At 34.0% G+C, this 16,435-nt stretch overlaps 1 protein-coding gene across 15 annotated transcripts in view; it reads right to left on the bottom strand.

The window, feature by feature from the left end:
* Positions 1 to 561: 561 nt before the first annotated feature.
* The window catches only part of LOC6585070 (MAP kinase-activating death domain protein), a 34,225-nt gene continuing 18,351 nt past the window's right edge, over positions 562 to 16,435 (bottom strand). For 6 of the 15 annotated variants that reach the window (XM_044011686.1, XM_044011690.1, XM_044011688.1 and 3 more), the window contains 8 exons: positions 16,118 to 16,234; positions 15,595 to 15,852; positions 15,266 to 15,505; positions 14,860 to 15,132; positions 14,628 to 14,795; positions 5,722 to 5,794; positions 5,606 to 5,652; positions 562 to 3,092 (listed from right to left, as the gene is read on the bottom strand). In XM_044011686.1, the coding sequence (XP_043867621.1) occupies positions 2,259 to 3,092; positions 5,606 to 5,652; positions 5,722 to 5,794; positions 14,628 to 14,795; positions 14,860 to 15,132; positions 15,266 to 15,505; positions 15,595 to 15,852; positions 16,118 to 16,234 (2,010 nt within the window). In that variant the 3' untranslated portion in view covers positions 562 to 2,258. Of the gene's footprint in view, positions 3,093 to 4,227; positions 4,456 to 5,605; positions 5,653 to 5,721; positions 5,795 to 10,467; positions 10,477 to 14,627; positions 14,796 to 14,859; positions 15,133 to 15,265; positions 15,506 to 15,594; positions 15,853 to 16,117; positions 16,235 to 16,435 lie in introns of those variants that run through there. The other 9 variants (XM_044011693.1, XM_044011695.1, XM_044011696.1 and 6 more) reach the window with 6 other exon arrangements.

Raw genomic sequence — 16,435 nt, 5'->3', positions numbered from 1 at the left:
TTATTTATTTATTTATTTTTTTTGTATTTTATTTATTTGAACTATGGAAAATACAATTTTATATACGTTTTATTTGATGTAAGATAAGACATAATCGTATAAGTTATAAACATATACGTATACTATGTTTTGGATAATTTTGTGACTCAGTTAACATCTAAAGCCAACAACAAAAAATATATTTATTTTTATATTTATATTTATGGTTATATGTGTATGTACATATATAGATAGTTTGTCATGGTTATGGATTTTGGGTATGGTCAATTTGTGTATATATGTAGATATTTGTAGATATACTTATGCTGAACTCTGTTAAATCTCTGTTACATACACACATACACATATATATTGCTGTCCAACTCTGTAAAAGCTCTGTTAACTTAGCTGGCTTGATGCTACCATATAGTGTGTTCCCTGACAATTCCTTAAGCTATACTGTATATATACATATATATGTATAGGTATATAGACATATCTCTATACATACACATATATATATATATGTATATATTCCTTTGCTAGTGCTTTTCAGCCAGCTGCTGCTGCCCTTTTCATTTCCATTTGGATTAGTTATATAAGTATATATAAGGTATATATAATTATTATCTGCTTTTTGTTTGTTTTTCTTTTGGTATGTTACATTTCCCTATCTAGATTGCCTTCAATTACCTTTTGTGTTGTTATATTTTGTGCCCATATTCGATTTATCTATATATCCATTTACTTATATACATCGCCCAACACATACGCGAAATGCCCAACCAGCTAAAGTGTGTGTTGCGAGTTGTATATGATATGATAAGCCTAGGCTAGTATTGATTAACATCAAATATCGTAGATATATATGTATATAGTTGTATAACATATCTATACGTCTATATCGTAGAGCATGAATAAGGGGTTCTTTCTTTTGCTTAAATTTACCTAACAAAATACCCTTGCAGCAGGTTAGTTAGAATAGTTTTTCTTTTTTTTTTTTTTTTCAACAAGTATTTATATAGTTAACAATGTTCTCAATAAATCGTACTTTATTTACGCATATATATATATATTTGGTATACTTTATATATAACTCATAGCTAACGGATCGACAGGTGCCGTAGGAACAAGCAAGGGCTTAGACACTGAATCGAATAAAATCGAATCGGTTCGGATCGTTTATATCTATATTTTGTAAAGCGAGCATCAGGAATTTCTGGAATTTCAGGAATCTTGACTAAGTGCTACAATATATGTAGAATTTATTCTGCGGGTGGAGAGTATGAAGAGCCCACACTGGAGCTCGCCTAAAATATATTGAGTTGAATCTATATTTTAAAAATAAGTTAAAACTTATACCATATTGATATACTTCAAGCCGAAATGGAGTTACCAAATGCCTTTTGAATTCAATAGAAGATATTGGAGAATCTATAATGTCTCTTAAAGATATTTTGCAAATATTTAAAAGCTGCGAAAAACAAATTTCATTTCAGACGATTAAAAAGGGATATCATATATATCCTAATCTGATATATGTAGAAATATCCATCTAATATATAGACTATATTAGGCATATACATTAAAAATTTCTTTGTTCAGGTAACTGAACAATATCAAAATACTCATCTTTCGACAGCTATATGAAGTATATCAGAATTCTACAACTATATCGCTTACACGTATTTATATATATGGAATATCTTAGGAATATCTAATATATTCAGAATGAACTTTCACTTATTATACTAAGAAAGTTCTCTGAATCGAAATCCAATCCAAGCCAAACCCACAGAACTGTGTTCTAGAAGCAAAATTCTCGTATATATGTATATATATATATAGGAGGAATGTCTAGTACATACAGCGCATTGGTACATATTCTTAACTATATATAACATATACATACACATACATATATATGTATAGCTACATAGCTAAAATCAACTTGAACAGAATCTAAGCTACGGTATATATGCTATCTACATATATGTGTGTATATATTCTTACATATCGGACGATTGTTAGCCTTATAGGAACATCATGTGTGTGAAACAAGGAAATTCTAGACTAATTGAATGAGACTCTGCAAGGATACGAAAGCTTCGACTGGCCGAAGCTAGTAGCTGTGCATGCCCGATTCTTTAGCTGGCTTACAGCCAGGGTATGCAAATGGTGCGACAGACGTCGCGTCTGTGCGGCTCCAGATGCGGCTCCTCCCCAGTGGGGCCGCCTCCGCCGCCCGCACCGCTGAACTTAAAGAACGAACTCCTTCGTCAGTGCTTGCGATGGGCCTGAGGCGAGTGCGAGGTCGAGCTCGAGCCGGTTTCGGGCAACGGCTGCTGGTGCAGCGGCAACTGTTGCTGATGGTGCAGCGACTGTTGCTGGTGGTGGTGGTGCTGCTGCTGCGATGCAGCTGTCAGCGTAGAGGCGCGTGCCAAACGCTTGGGTATGACAAATGGCGGCGGCGGCTGTGGCGTGTACTGCGGCATCGTTGAGTTCGCCGACGCCTGGCGCACAAAGCTGCGACTCGGCGACGCTTGCACCGAGCCGCTGCGCGCTATGGCGCCCGTGCGTGGCGGTATGGCCGGTGGCGGCCCGGGCGGCGGACCGCGCAGCTTCGCTGGCGGCGAGCAGCTCTCTGTGGAGGCCTGCGAGGGCACGCGCGGCGGCAGCTGCGGCAACTGCGGACTGGCCGCGGCCATAGCCGCTGGCAACTTTGCTTGCGGCTGAACTGTGGACATGGTGATGCTGGGCTTCTGCATGGGCACCGTATGCCGTATGGTTATATGGCCTGGCTGCTGTCTGCTAGCAGTTGCAGCACTTGTTGCTGCTGCTGCTGTTGTTGTTGTTGCTGCAGTTGTCGGAGCAGTTGCTGTGGCAGCTGTTGCTGCTGCTGCTGCTGCTGCTGTTGCTGCTGTTGCTGTTGTTGCTGCTGTTGCTGTTGCGGCGTTGGTCTTCTGCTGCTGCTGCTGCTGTTGATGCTTCTGCTTCTGCTGTGCGTGTATGTCCTGGATTTGTGGTGTGATAACCACCGGATTCTTCTTCTGATCCTGGCCAGCGGCCACATAGCTGAAGACGCACAGCACCGAGTAGCATATCTGATCCGACTGCATGACACACGTTACGTTAGTTGTTGTTAACTGTGTTTGGTTTGGCTGGTATTGTTTTAGCGAGTGGTTGAGTGGTTGGGTGGTGGGGTGGTGGGGTGGTGGGGTGGCTCAGTGGTTCAGTGGTGTACATAATTGGGTGTTTGATCACAACGTGTAACAAAAACCAACGAACGCACAACGGAACCCATAAAAATCATACGAATATTGGTATATATATATATACTTATATATACATTTATATAGAAAAAGCATGCATTGGAACAATGGAATGGAACACAACAAAAATTGTGAGCATGAGAGAACTGACAACAATTTGTGTACAACTTGTGCATGTTGTGATTCTGTTGTTGTTATTGTTGCTGTTGTTGTTGGTGTGGTTGTTATACACTCACACGCACACGCACACACACACACACACACACATACACACACACACACATACATACATACAAAGGCAAGGCAAGTTAAACGGATCGAACCGACTAAGACATACGCTGTTCACATTTCACTAGATCAACAGAGATCAGAGAGTTTTGTGTGATTGATTGATTGATCTGTCTAATGATTGAATAGTGATTGTCAAACTGTAAGCTGGCTAGTCTAATACAATGTGATTGCCAAACTGCAAACTTGAGCGACTAAATCTAAATATATTTTTACTCTTATGCTACATTCGACAAGTCAAATGGACTTTGACTTTTCCCAGCTACTCTCAAACTGCACATTGAAGCTAGTGATTGTCAAACTTTAACATAGTTCACAACTATGCTATGAGCTGTTACTCTTGCCCAAAGGGCATACAAATAACCAAAGCATATCAAAGCAAAGTAGAGACTTGAGCTTGCACTTATCAAAATTTCTTTACAATTTAAGCTAAACTAAGAAACAGAGTTGCTAAGCTATTAGTAAGTTATGCTAACAGTGGCTCGCAAACTGTAAGCTCTACACATGGATTGTCAAACAGTTAGCTACCTTTCAATGATCGCTCCAAAGTCAAAACTCTCTAATCGATGTGAACAGCGCAACAGAAAATAAAAAAAAAAAAGTTTTTAACAATTGCTATATAAATTTTATTTACAAAATATTGTTTGGTTTTTAATTTGTTTGACTATTTATGTTTTATGTTGTTTTGTTGTTTAGCTTAGTTCGTAGCTTCGATTGGAACATGTGAAATTGTTGCTGTTGTTGTTGCAGATGCTGTCGCTTGTTGGCCATGTTTCGTTGCCACTGTTGCTGCTTCACTGGCCCCATCGCTCCCGGGGCCCACAAGCGTCCGCTGCTCCTGCTTACCGTTCAGATGACAAATGTATGCGAAGCGCACGGACGTCACACGATGAAAGCTCAGCACAATTTCAGAGGCCTTTATTTGATTAATTCGATATATCAATTGGAATTATTCATTTTCAGTTTATCATGTTAGTAAATTATTTTATTTTTATTATTTTTTTTTTTATTATTATTAAATTATTAGTTTTTAAAAATTTATTTGCATTTACAATAAATTATTTATTTTAAATTTCATTTTGAGATTTTTTTATTTTTAATTTATATTTTTTTAATTGTTTAATTTTTTATCATTTATTTTAAATATTATATTTTATATTTGAAGTTTAAGTATTATAATTATAATGTAGTAATTGTATTTAAATTGAGTGTAAGTTTTGTATATGAAATATATAATTTTTAGATATATATTTTTATTTTATATATTAAATATATATATATATATATATATATTTTTTTTTATATATATTATTTATAATTTGATAGTTTATTTATTTTTTAAATTATTAAAATTTTAACGTATTTCATATATTCAATTTAAATATTTTTTAGTTATTTTTTTTTTACAAATATTTTTATTTTTATTTTATTTTCATGTTTCATTCGAGGATTGTACAATTTTTGCAGCGTGTGTTCATGTTGATGCGGTGAATGATTGGTGGATTGATTTGTGGTGTGATGTGATTGTGTTAGTTGCAGGCATGTTGTTTGTTGTTGTTATTGTTGTAGTAGTAGTTGTTGTTGTTGGTCGTATACATAGAAATGTTGACAAGGTAACGAAACGAAAGTGGCAGCAAAGAACGAAACGAACGAATAGAAAAAAGGTAAGGCAAATCAAACATAGTCAAATATACTTGATATGTATATATATATATGTGTATATTTATATATATTATTATTATGCTATAAATATATATACATATACAGAAGAAAATGAAGCTGTGTATGTATACCTACATACATATATACAGACACACATATGCGATGTGATGTGATGTGGATTCAAGTGCAAACAAAGTGCTTTATTAATTCAATTTTGTTTCAAAAATTTTATATACATATATATGTATATAGGAAATATATATACATATATAGGAATTTAAGAATTATGGTGCTGTTTGAATGCATGTAGTGCAGAGCGAGAATTGGAATAGTTATATATGGATATATACATATACATATATGCATATATCTATATATATATATATATGTATATAGACACTTACCATGCTTGACTGATATTTACGCTGTATGAGATTGCGTGTCTTGGGATCTGTGAAACGAGTGGAACGATTGAAATTAGTGAAACAGTTTAACTCGAGAAATATTATCAACTACTTACTATACTCCTCCAGTACGAATATGCCACCCTTTTGTGTAAAACACTTGCGTATATGATCCAAACGCACAAAGAACTGAAATTAATTTCGTTTTTGGGAAGAGAAATGGGAAATATATGAAAATATATTTTCGAGTAAATGCATATCAAACACAAATTAGAACGGAATGTAACGTAACGTAACGGAATGTAACGGAACGAAATGCAAAACAAAAACAAACAAAAAAGATAAACAGGGGGATCGGGGTAAAAACAACGGCAGTGAAACAAAGAGTATTTTTATTTTTTTAGTTCATTTCTTGTCACACAGTTAGAGTTTGTGGAAAATATATCATAATCAATTATCGGATAGGATCAATAACAGATGCATATATGTATATATATGTATATATACATGTATGCTATATACATATATATGCATATAGTGTGTGAGAAAGAGAGAGAGAGAGAGAGATAAATATGGTAAAGGAAAGCAAAAACGTTTGTTCTTATACTCGGTTTCATTTGATCATGTTGTCTTGTGTACGTGTGTATTCGTGTGTGTGGGTTGTTCAACTGTGTGTTGGTGGTACTAACATTCAATGCAACGAAACGGAATTGAAACACAAACTGGTAAACAAAAGCTAAATGCTACACAAGCAGCAGCACAGGCAAAAGCAGGCAGCGGGGCAGGCAGACATGCAGCAAACAAGCAAAGAAGCAAACAAGCAAAAGCAAAAAGCAACAGCGAGTGCCATAGCAGCCAGCTAGCAGCTAATGGTTAGTAAAATTGTACATTCGATTATACACTGGGAGAAAACAAGTGGTCCGTACTGTAGTTTTTCAGAGGGCAGAGTGAACAAAGAAAACGAATGGAAAACAAAGAGAAATAAGAAGAAAAAAGAATGCAACAAAACGGTATAAATTAATACGAAACAAACGAAAATGAAACATTGGATCAATGAAAACAAATCGATTGGAATTGAATATCGAAATGAGAATGCAACAAAAACAAGTGAAACGGTTTTCATTATATATCTATATTTATTCATATATATATATATATATATATATATATATATATATATATATATATATATATATTTATATATACACACTATATAGTCACTATATATATATGTATATATATATTTGTATATATATATATATATAAATATAAATATATATTTGTTGTTATTGCAGGTCGATAAATTGATCGATTAATATCGATTCACTAAGTTTAATGTTCTAATTAGCACTTGTGAGATGGTCGTTCATAAATTGTCTTTCGTATTTAATATATGTATATATATATATATATATATATATATATATATATATATATATATATATATATATATATATATATATATATATATATATATAGATATAAGTATAACTGTATTGATAAATATATTATATCAACTAATAGGCTGGGGGTTGAAGTAGTCGAACTATTCAATTAGAATTGATTTTCAAATCAATTTTCTTTTCTATTCGTTTTGCACTAATACAAAGGAACTAGAATGTGTGTGTGTTTATGTGTGTATATACGTATGTGTGAATTCAAAAATAATAGATAGTTTATGTAAGTGGATTAAATTGAAACAAAAAGATCTCAAGTGTGAGCAGGAATTAGGGTAGGCTTTTCATAGAATGTGAGACAGTTGCTGGTGTACATATGTATACAGATGCCCAATTCTCTATATATAGATAGAGATATAACATATATTAAAAAAATATATATATAATTGCGTGATTTTCTTTTCCCTTTTTTTTTTAGTTTCTTCTATTATGTTAAATGTTATAACTAAATCACAATAACAGCATGCCTTGGCTAATGTCGAACGGAACCGGCGTTTCTGAATGTGACAGAGAGTGAGAGAGGAGATAGGAGGAGGGCGCTAGAATAATATTTGTTGTTAAAAATTTTTCGACTACTTTCATGGCTGAAAAAATAAATAAATAAAAATCAACAAATAAAAAATTGGCAAAATAAGTGGAACGCAGGAATGAAACATAGAAAAGAGACAAAAGAGTGTCACAGAGAAAGGCAGAGAAAGAGGGAAACCTAAGAAGAGATTAATCATGAGAGGCAGATAGAGGTAGGACCGAGAGGGTTAGCAAGAGAGAGGGAGAAACGGAGAAGTAAAGCTAACGAAAGCTTAAAATAATTATTATATTGGGATGGCAAACGAATTTTAAGGTTCCAGATTTTATTTGGAAATTTTTCAGTTTTTCTTATTTCATCAATAATCAGAATTACATTTCTCAGATATAGTACTTCTTTGGTATTTCATTTTGTATTTTTGGAGATTTTTTGGTATTTTATAAACTTATCAGCTACAACTACAATTTGCGTTTAAGACGTTTGCGTTCAACTAAAACTACACAAGCAAAAATTATAAACATTAAATAGTATTTTTATATAATTTTTTTTTTTTTTTTTTATTTTTTTTTTTTTTTTGTAAGAAGTTTGGGATTTACGCTACAGTTTAGTGGTATGGTTCGAAAGTTTCAAAGAGCAACCAGCAAGCGCATTTTCAACGAACGTAAAACAAATATTGTATGATTAAATTTTTAGAGGGTCTTTCTGTTTACTTTATTTTTTTTTTTTTCGAATTCGTATTTTATACATGACTTGAAACACGAGCTAGCTAGGATTAATATACATATATATGTTTATTGGAAAATATTGGAACTCCATGCCGTCAAATTAGTATCTAGTGGTGCAATTCTTCGGCAAGCCGAGCAAATTGTTTGATTAACTGAGCTAACGATATTGAAGTTTGTAATTGATTTAGCTGCTCATCGAGCAGTTCCCAACTAATTTGGGGTACATTTTATTTATAGATTTTAGATTTTAGCTACCAGCTACAGCTACAAACTATATATATATTTATATATGTATGTATAAGTATATATATATATATATATATATATATATATATATATATATATATATATATATAAATTAGTGAGCAGATCTGTTTAGTAGGGCAGATAGCTCGGTGTGAACAGATGTGTGTGTGTGTGTGTGTGTGAGTGAGAGTGTATGGAGGTGTGTGTATGTGTGTTAACATTTAACAACTAGTGCCAACCAGAAGTCAAATAAAATCAAGAACAAACCACTATCTCCGTCAAACCGAAGCCGAAATACCCTTGCAGACTTCAGCTATTCAAAAAAAAAAAAAATCTAATACTTTAGTATTGGCAATGAAAAAAATCTTAATAAGAGCTTCCAGATTGGAAATCTATGAATTAGAAATAATCTATTATTGCTTTCAAGCAAAACAGAGAAACTATTTCACATAGCAAACAACTTGAACATAATAATATTGATCACAGTGATAAAATACTAAGAAATATACTACTATTTGCCAAGTATGTGCATTCATTTAAACAGTGAATCGAACCTATGGACGCTAAGAGGTTAGAAGACTATCAACAGTCAACTTTTTACAACATATATGTATATTATATATATTATCTATGCTCTATATTCTATAAATAGATCATATGGAAGCTTAAATTGTTTATAGGTTGGTAAACAAGTTGAAGGACAGACAAGAAGCGATAACGCTTTGCAGCCTCTTCCTACATCAAGTGGTTGAGTACACAAACATTTGCTCTACCTCTGCAAAGGGCACACAAAACGTGTCAGTTAATATGTGGTGTGGGCGTGGGTGCGTGTGTATGTGTGTGTGTGTGTGTGTGTGTGTGTGCAGGGGTTTGGCAACCAGGTGGAGCATGCGCGGATTTACGACCAGTTAGAAGGCTGTTTAACATACATACATATACATATGTAAACATAGCTCAGACTGACATAGAATCAAAATAGTATCAAAAATGTATGTATGCACTGGGCATTTGTGCTGTACATTGTGTGACTGGAACAACAGCAAAAACAGCAAAAGAATGTTATCGTTGTCGTTATCGGTATGATTATCGATAGCAAATGAATCGAACAGCGCATGCTGAAAACTGGTTGAGTGGCCCCGCCCCAAAAAAAAAAACACACAAATAAACAATGTGTAGCTGCTGAGTGTAGAAATAGACGAAGAGCGAAAGAGAGGCAGATAGATAAAGATCGAAAGGGATATAACTTAAAATGTTGTAGAACTATACAAACATTCAGATATATGTAATATACTTAATGTTATGTACGTATAAATCTTTAATGCTTGTATTAGTTCCTCTAACAGGTTTTGGAAACGAAACACAAAATGTGAGTAATTGAAACGAATTTAAAATCATAGAGAAAAAGACAGGGATAGAGAGAGAGAGCGAGAGATCAAGAAAGAATTTTGTTGGAGAAAACGTGAACAAGAAGTTTTACGGCTCTGTTTCAAACGTAACAAACAAACCAACCATCCAACCAACAGTTTCGATCACAAAATAATCTAAAAACGCAAAATCTCATAAATAATATACATAGTTCATTGTTTTATTTTTTATATATATTATTTAATTCAAAAATATATCAACTACAAATTTTTTTTCGGTTCTTTAACAATTTAATACCATTTTGTTTAGTTTTTGTTTTGAAACAGAATACGGTAAATGGAAACCCAAAAAGTGAGTTGAAATATGGAGAAAAGAAATCATAAATATTTTTGTAATTTTTAAACGCAAAATTTGGCTTATAAAGAGGTGGGATTGGCTAGGGGAAGTGTGGGAAGGGAAGGGCGGACTTGGGGCTTAAAGAAGAAGAATAGTTGCTTATAAATTTAAATTCAAATATAACAAGAAATTTGTTCATTGCAATACCTCGAAATCCTTTTATCGTATACGATATATTTCAGTTCGTATTCGGTTCGTTTTTTTTTTTTTTTTTTAATTTTTTTTTCAGTATTTTGTTTAGTATTTTTAGTTTCAATTTTTTTGCATGTAAGTGAGGTAGACCAATCATTCGAATTATTCGTAACGTTTCGATTCGTAGGGAACGTGATTAAATCAATATCAATATCCACAAATGGGAGAGCAACGGAGCAGCGTTCCACGTACGACAAAAAACATTAAACAAACAACAAAGAAAATTAAATAAAAAGAAAGTTGACAAAACGCTTTTGTTTCGATTTTAATTTTAGATATTTTTTGTATATTTTTTTCTGTTTCAAAATTGAAAATAGAATTTCTAGCGTATTTTTTATATTTTTTTGTTTTTGTTTTGTAGCACACTAGGGAGAAACGATATGAAATGTGGTTGTTGTTGTTGTGTAAAGAGTCGTAGTTTTTTTTTATTTATATAAATATATTTGTTGTTGTTTTTTTTTTCTTTATTTTTGTTGTACATTTTGTAATTTGGGACAATGGGGAGGGCAGCTAAATCTTAGTTATTGTTGTTGTTGCTGTTGTTGTTGTTGTGGTTTATTATTCATACATGAAAATAAGAAGAAGAAGATAAATAAGAAGACGAAGAAAAAAATCAAAAAAAAAAATTGAGAGCAAAATATACTTGTATACATAGGCGAAAACTAAATAATTAATAAGTCGAGAAGAAAATTAAATGTAGAAATCTGAGCTGCAAGAAGCTAACAAACTTTGTATATAAGAAAGAGAGGAGAATGAAAGAGACTCGAAGAGAGAGAGAGAGAGAGAGAGAGAGGGAGGGAGAGGCAGATAGAAGACAAGTGAAGGAAGAGAGCGAGAGAGACTAAATTACAAATACCGAATGTACCGAATAAATAAATTAAAATAACGGATATTAAAGGCAAATCATAGATAAATCAAGGAGCTCTAGAGACAAACGATAAACCGCAAATATACACAAGGACCATCTCAAAAGTGACCAGCTTTAGTATATGCACAAAAACAACTGGTATTTTGTACATACATACACATATATGTAAATATACTATATATGTTAGTTTTACTTTACATAGGTACTTTTTTTTTTTTTTTTGGTTGGGGACGGCGTTACGCCTAAATATAATTAAAAGTAAATCAAATATAGCATGGGTAAAGACAAATTATGTCAAGAAAAACGCATAAGAAATAGGGAAATAAACAGTATAACGGTAAACGATTTAACGACTCGCTCGCACACGCACACACACATAGACAGACACGTGCTCTGTCGTCTCTTCGGCAAAGGACATACGAAATAAAGCTGGGCGGCGGCTGTTCGTAGAATATACATATAACGGCATTGCGGTATAACAGTATAACAGTGAACTAGTAAGGCAATTATAAACGTATAGCAGCATTCCAACTATAATGGGATAACTGCTTCACAGTGAAACAGTTTTACACTTGAAATGCTTATACTTATAACAATATTACTGTTATACTGTATGCCAGTATGTCTGTATATGGATATTACAGTATAATATTCATAGCAGTATAGCAGCTATGACCATTATGATACTTATATTAGTATAACAGCTTCACAGTGTAATAGTTTTACAGTATAACAGCTAAGACCGTTGTAGCACATGTAATATTATAACAGCTTTTCAGTATTAGAGTATAACAGCTTTACAGTATAACACTTTCACAGTATAGCTGCTATAAAAGTAGAACAGTTTTACAAGAAAACGGCAATAGCACTAAAACAGTTATAACAGTATAACAGCCTTAGATTATAACTGCATACGTGTTATAATGCACTCTCAATTTAAATACAGCACAATGTAAAAAATAAAATAAGAATTAAAACAAAATAATAAAAACTGAGGAGCACAAAGGAAACTATGAACTAGTGATTCGAAATAACATTCACACCACGATCTCTCAATATGAAGGCTGAATATATATATTTAAAAAAAAGTCTTATAATATTTATATATAGCGCTTTCAAGTAGATATTTCCTTTTTTTAGGTTATTGTTTGTAATAGTTGTGTTTCTCTTATTTGTTTTTGTTTTTTTTTTTTTTTTTTTTAATAAAAAATTGTACACATTACAAAATAGTAGCGAAAAGAATTTGAGAAAAAATTTGATGACAATGAAGAAGATTTATCTGAAATCGCTCAAAACGGAAAAATACAAACCAAGATATAAAATAATACAAAAAAATACAAAAACATAATAGACAAAAAATACTTTAAGATAATGCCCAGATTAATGTATATAGTAAGCAAATTCATAAGATGATGTTAGCAAATGTATCGAATCGATTAGAATAATAATTAAATAAAGTAGAGAGAGTATAATGAATATAGCATTCAGTACATTCACTAGCACAATATATGGATTATATGATATATGGTTGTTTTTTTTTTTTTTTTTTTTTTTTGGAATTATTATTATTTTGATTAGTATTGCTTAGTCCGATCGAAAGGGGTTTCGATGTTAATTGATTGTTGCTCTTTTTATCGCATTTACATATGCATTAGACAAGTAAATAGATATATTTATATAGGAGGTCGAGAGAAAATGAATATGACAAAATAACTAAATAAAAACTCACAAATAAACCGAAACATGAGAGAGTTACGAAATGTATAAAGTATTTGATTAAATGGAATTGTGTATATATATTTTATCGATATTTGTAAGGGGTTAGACTCGGGCTTGTGGATAAATGATATTGAAAATTATATAATAAAAAAATCCCAGGAATTGGTTTAAATTATAATCTGTATGCGATACTACATATTCAGACTTCGATATATATGTATATACATATGTACATATATATATACATATATGGGATATTCGGGATACTCGGGCGGATTAGTTATCTATTTGGTATTAGAGAGATATTAAGGCAAATGCCTTGATGGGTTCTATGAATCAGACTAGACAGTCTTGGCACATCGTCCAGCTACAATGTCCAAGTAGTAATTCCATGGAGCTCAGTTCAGCCTAACTTATGCTAGGCAATATCCTAAATGTGATAGTTCAAAATTAAAACGCAAAATATTGAGAAGGTCCTTGTATTATGTAAAACTAATGTAGGTATATATAGTAGATCAATTTGCCTTGCAACGATACGAAAAAAATAAATAAATAAATAAATAAATAAATAAATAAAAGGAAATAACCAATTAGATAACGAACCAATAGACCAAAGTGAAACAATACGAAACAATATGTATACAAAGTTGATAAATCGAAGACAAAAATGATAATGAGAATGAAAACGAAAACAAAAATTAGAATCAAAATTCGCCCAAAAATGTGAATACTTAGTATTTTAGTATGTATATTCTTTATATGGAATTTGTACTGTACTTTCTCTTCTTGTAGAATGTTCATTGAAAGGAAAATATATATATAATGTTGTTGGATATATATATATATCAGTCACATATATATAGAGAGAGAGAGAAGTTATAAACGCCCAATAGGTACACTTTTGTTTCTTGGGAATTTTGTTCGTTGTATTTGGTCTACTGGAACATTTTTTGTTGGTATTTTTGGGCCAGCGGCTAATGGTGGACGACAACACCAATTGCCGGACATGACGAATATATATGTATATATAGATATTTGTATGTATATATATATTGATATCGGGTATACATAGTTAGGTAATACATTTATGTATGTAAATGTCTTTAGCTATATATGTTAAGAGCTGAGCTGAGAGAGTGAGAGAGATACAGACAGCGAGAGAGAGAGCGAGAGTAAGAGAAAGAGAGAGAGTGTGACTCCGAAAAGCTTCGTAATGAATTCGATTTGTTTTACTATGTCTGAGCTTTTGATGTTAGTATGTGTCTATTATATGGGGATGGGAATAGTTGGGATCTGGGTCGAGACTTTACGTATTTCGGGTAGATTTGATGCTTATATGTTTATGGTACTTTTTTTTCCATGTAGATGCAGAGAGTTGTACACAAAACGAGTATTTTTAGAGAGCGGCGAGGTATATGTATATGTGTACGTGTATATGTGTGTATGTGTTTGTATCTATATGTATGTGTTTGTGTCTACTGGTGTGCGTGTGCGTGTGTGTACTTAAGAGAAAGAGAACGACACTTACCTTGCTGTTGGAGAACAACAAACCGACACCCTCGAGACAGACCTGCAGCAATCCACCCTCGCCTGTATTCATATCCTGCACAGGAAACTCACCGCCCAATTCGGGCACATTTGTGGGCGTGCCGCCGCGTTCCATGGCCTCCTTGATGCAATTATACAGCTCCTTGCACTGTCATATTAAACAGTTCACATAATTGATATATATATTATATGAGACTATCAATATGACCCACCTTGCGTGTATAGTATTTGTGTAGCTGTGTCTGTCCGCCGTTGCGACGCCACAGACAGAGCAACTTGGTCTTTGGCGAATAGGTCATATTGACCAGACGCTCATACCACCAACGCTCCACAATTGTGCCATCCACGGAGCGCAACACCAGACCATCGTCACGCACCTCCATGAACCGCAACGGACCATTCACATCGATGCCCTGATGCACCGTAAAGCTCTGACGGTGTAGCAGTCGTGAGCCCAAAGGCTTCAAATCTATGTCATTGCCGTTCTACGAAAGAGAAATTATAGATATTCACTAAATGGGTATGGAATAGTGGAAATAGTCAAAATATTCTACAATTATTACACTTCGACATAAGATAAGATAAGTAAAGAATAGATATACTCCGTTTCACACATACCAGATTGTTGATCTGATCGACCACATTATGCACCTCCTGCGAGTAGACCAGCCCGATATGACTCTTTCCCAGGAGGCGGCGTATTTTGCGTCTTATCTCATCCTTGGGCACATTCAACATCACCAAGATGGCGGTCAGATTGTAGAGCATGGTGCTCAGCAAGCGATCCTCATCGTGCTCGAGACGTTTGCGTTCCGACTCACTTAGTGACTTATAGCGCTCCATCATTTCAATGGGTCCCTGAATGGAATGGAATGGAATGGAATAGAATAAAAATCAGTATGATTAACATTAAGATTTATCCGCAGAGAACCTGATCCTGATCTCACCTGATCCATTCCGATCATATCACGCTCCTGGCTGACAGCATCCAAGAAGGCATCCTCCCAGAACTGCATTTGATTCCAGAGATTGAGCCGATCCTTGCCTAGCAGGCCCTCAAACAGATATACCCGCGGACTATCAGGCGATGGTGAGGACGAGGTATTTATTAAATGTCCGCCCGTATAGCGGAAGCCGGCGCTGAGCGTCGACTTGCCCGACCATAGATTTCCGGTGCTCTTTTTCGAGTCCTTCGATGTGGTGGTCTGTGGAAGATCAGCATGCAAAGCGAACGAGTATTAAATGCAAATCGAAAGTTCGGAGAGAAGCCAATTCAATCGTATATAGATGATCGATGCAGGTATTGAGCCAAAAGGTGAAACAACAACAGCTACAACAAGTTGATAAGTGCGTTCCTTATGCTATGTGTTTGGGACTCGGGTTTGTTGGGTGAAGACGAGTTGAGGGGATCGATGTATCGATTAATCGACAGATCCATGATTCAAACGGGACATCCATCTGTGTACTTACATTTTCGTATTCGGTGTCTGAGACTGTGGAACGGCAGCTGGATGGCATGCGAACGCTCAAACTGCCAGCTGGTAGCAGATCACTGACTACGGATAGCGCGCCCGTGGAGCCAGCAGCCTACGAATTACGATATACATATGTTTATATATAAGTGGATACGAATATACGATATTCGATATTCGATATACGATATACGTTACACGATAAACGATATACGTTATGCGGCATATGATATAGGTTAAGCGCTAAACACTTCCACATACGATATACCATATGCGATATACGGTATACGATATACGATATACATTATACGATACA

The sequence above is a fragment of the Drosophila mojavensis genome, unplaced genomic scaffold, assembly GCF_018153725.1.
Source record: "Drosophila mojavensis isolate 15081-1352.22 unplaced genomic scaffold, ASM1815372v1 contig_136, whole genome shotgun sequence".
In the NCBI taxonomy this organism is placed as follows: domain Eukaryota; kingdom Metazoa; phylum Arthropoda; class Insecta; order Diptera; family Drosophilidae; genus Drosophila; species Drosophila mojavensis.
The sequence above is the reverse complement of the archived record's forward strand: the minus strand, read 5'-3'. Positions and strand labels throughout refer to the sequence as shown.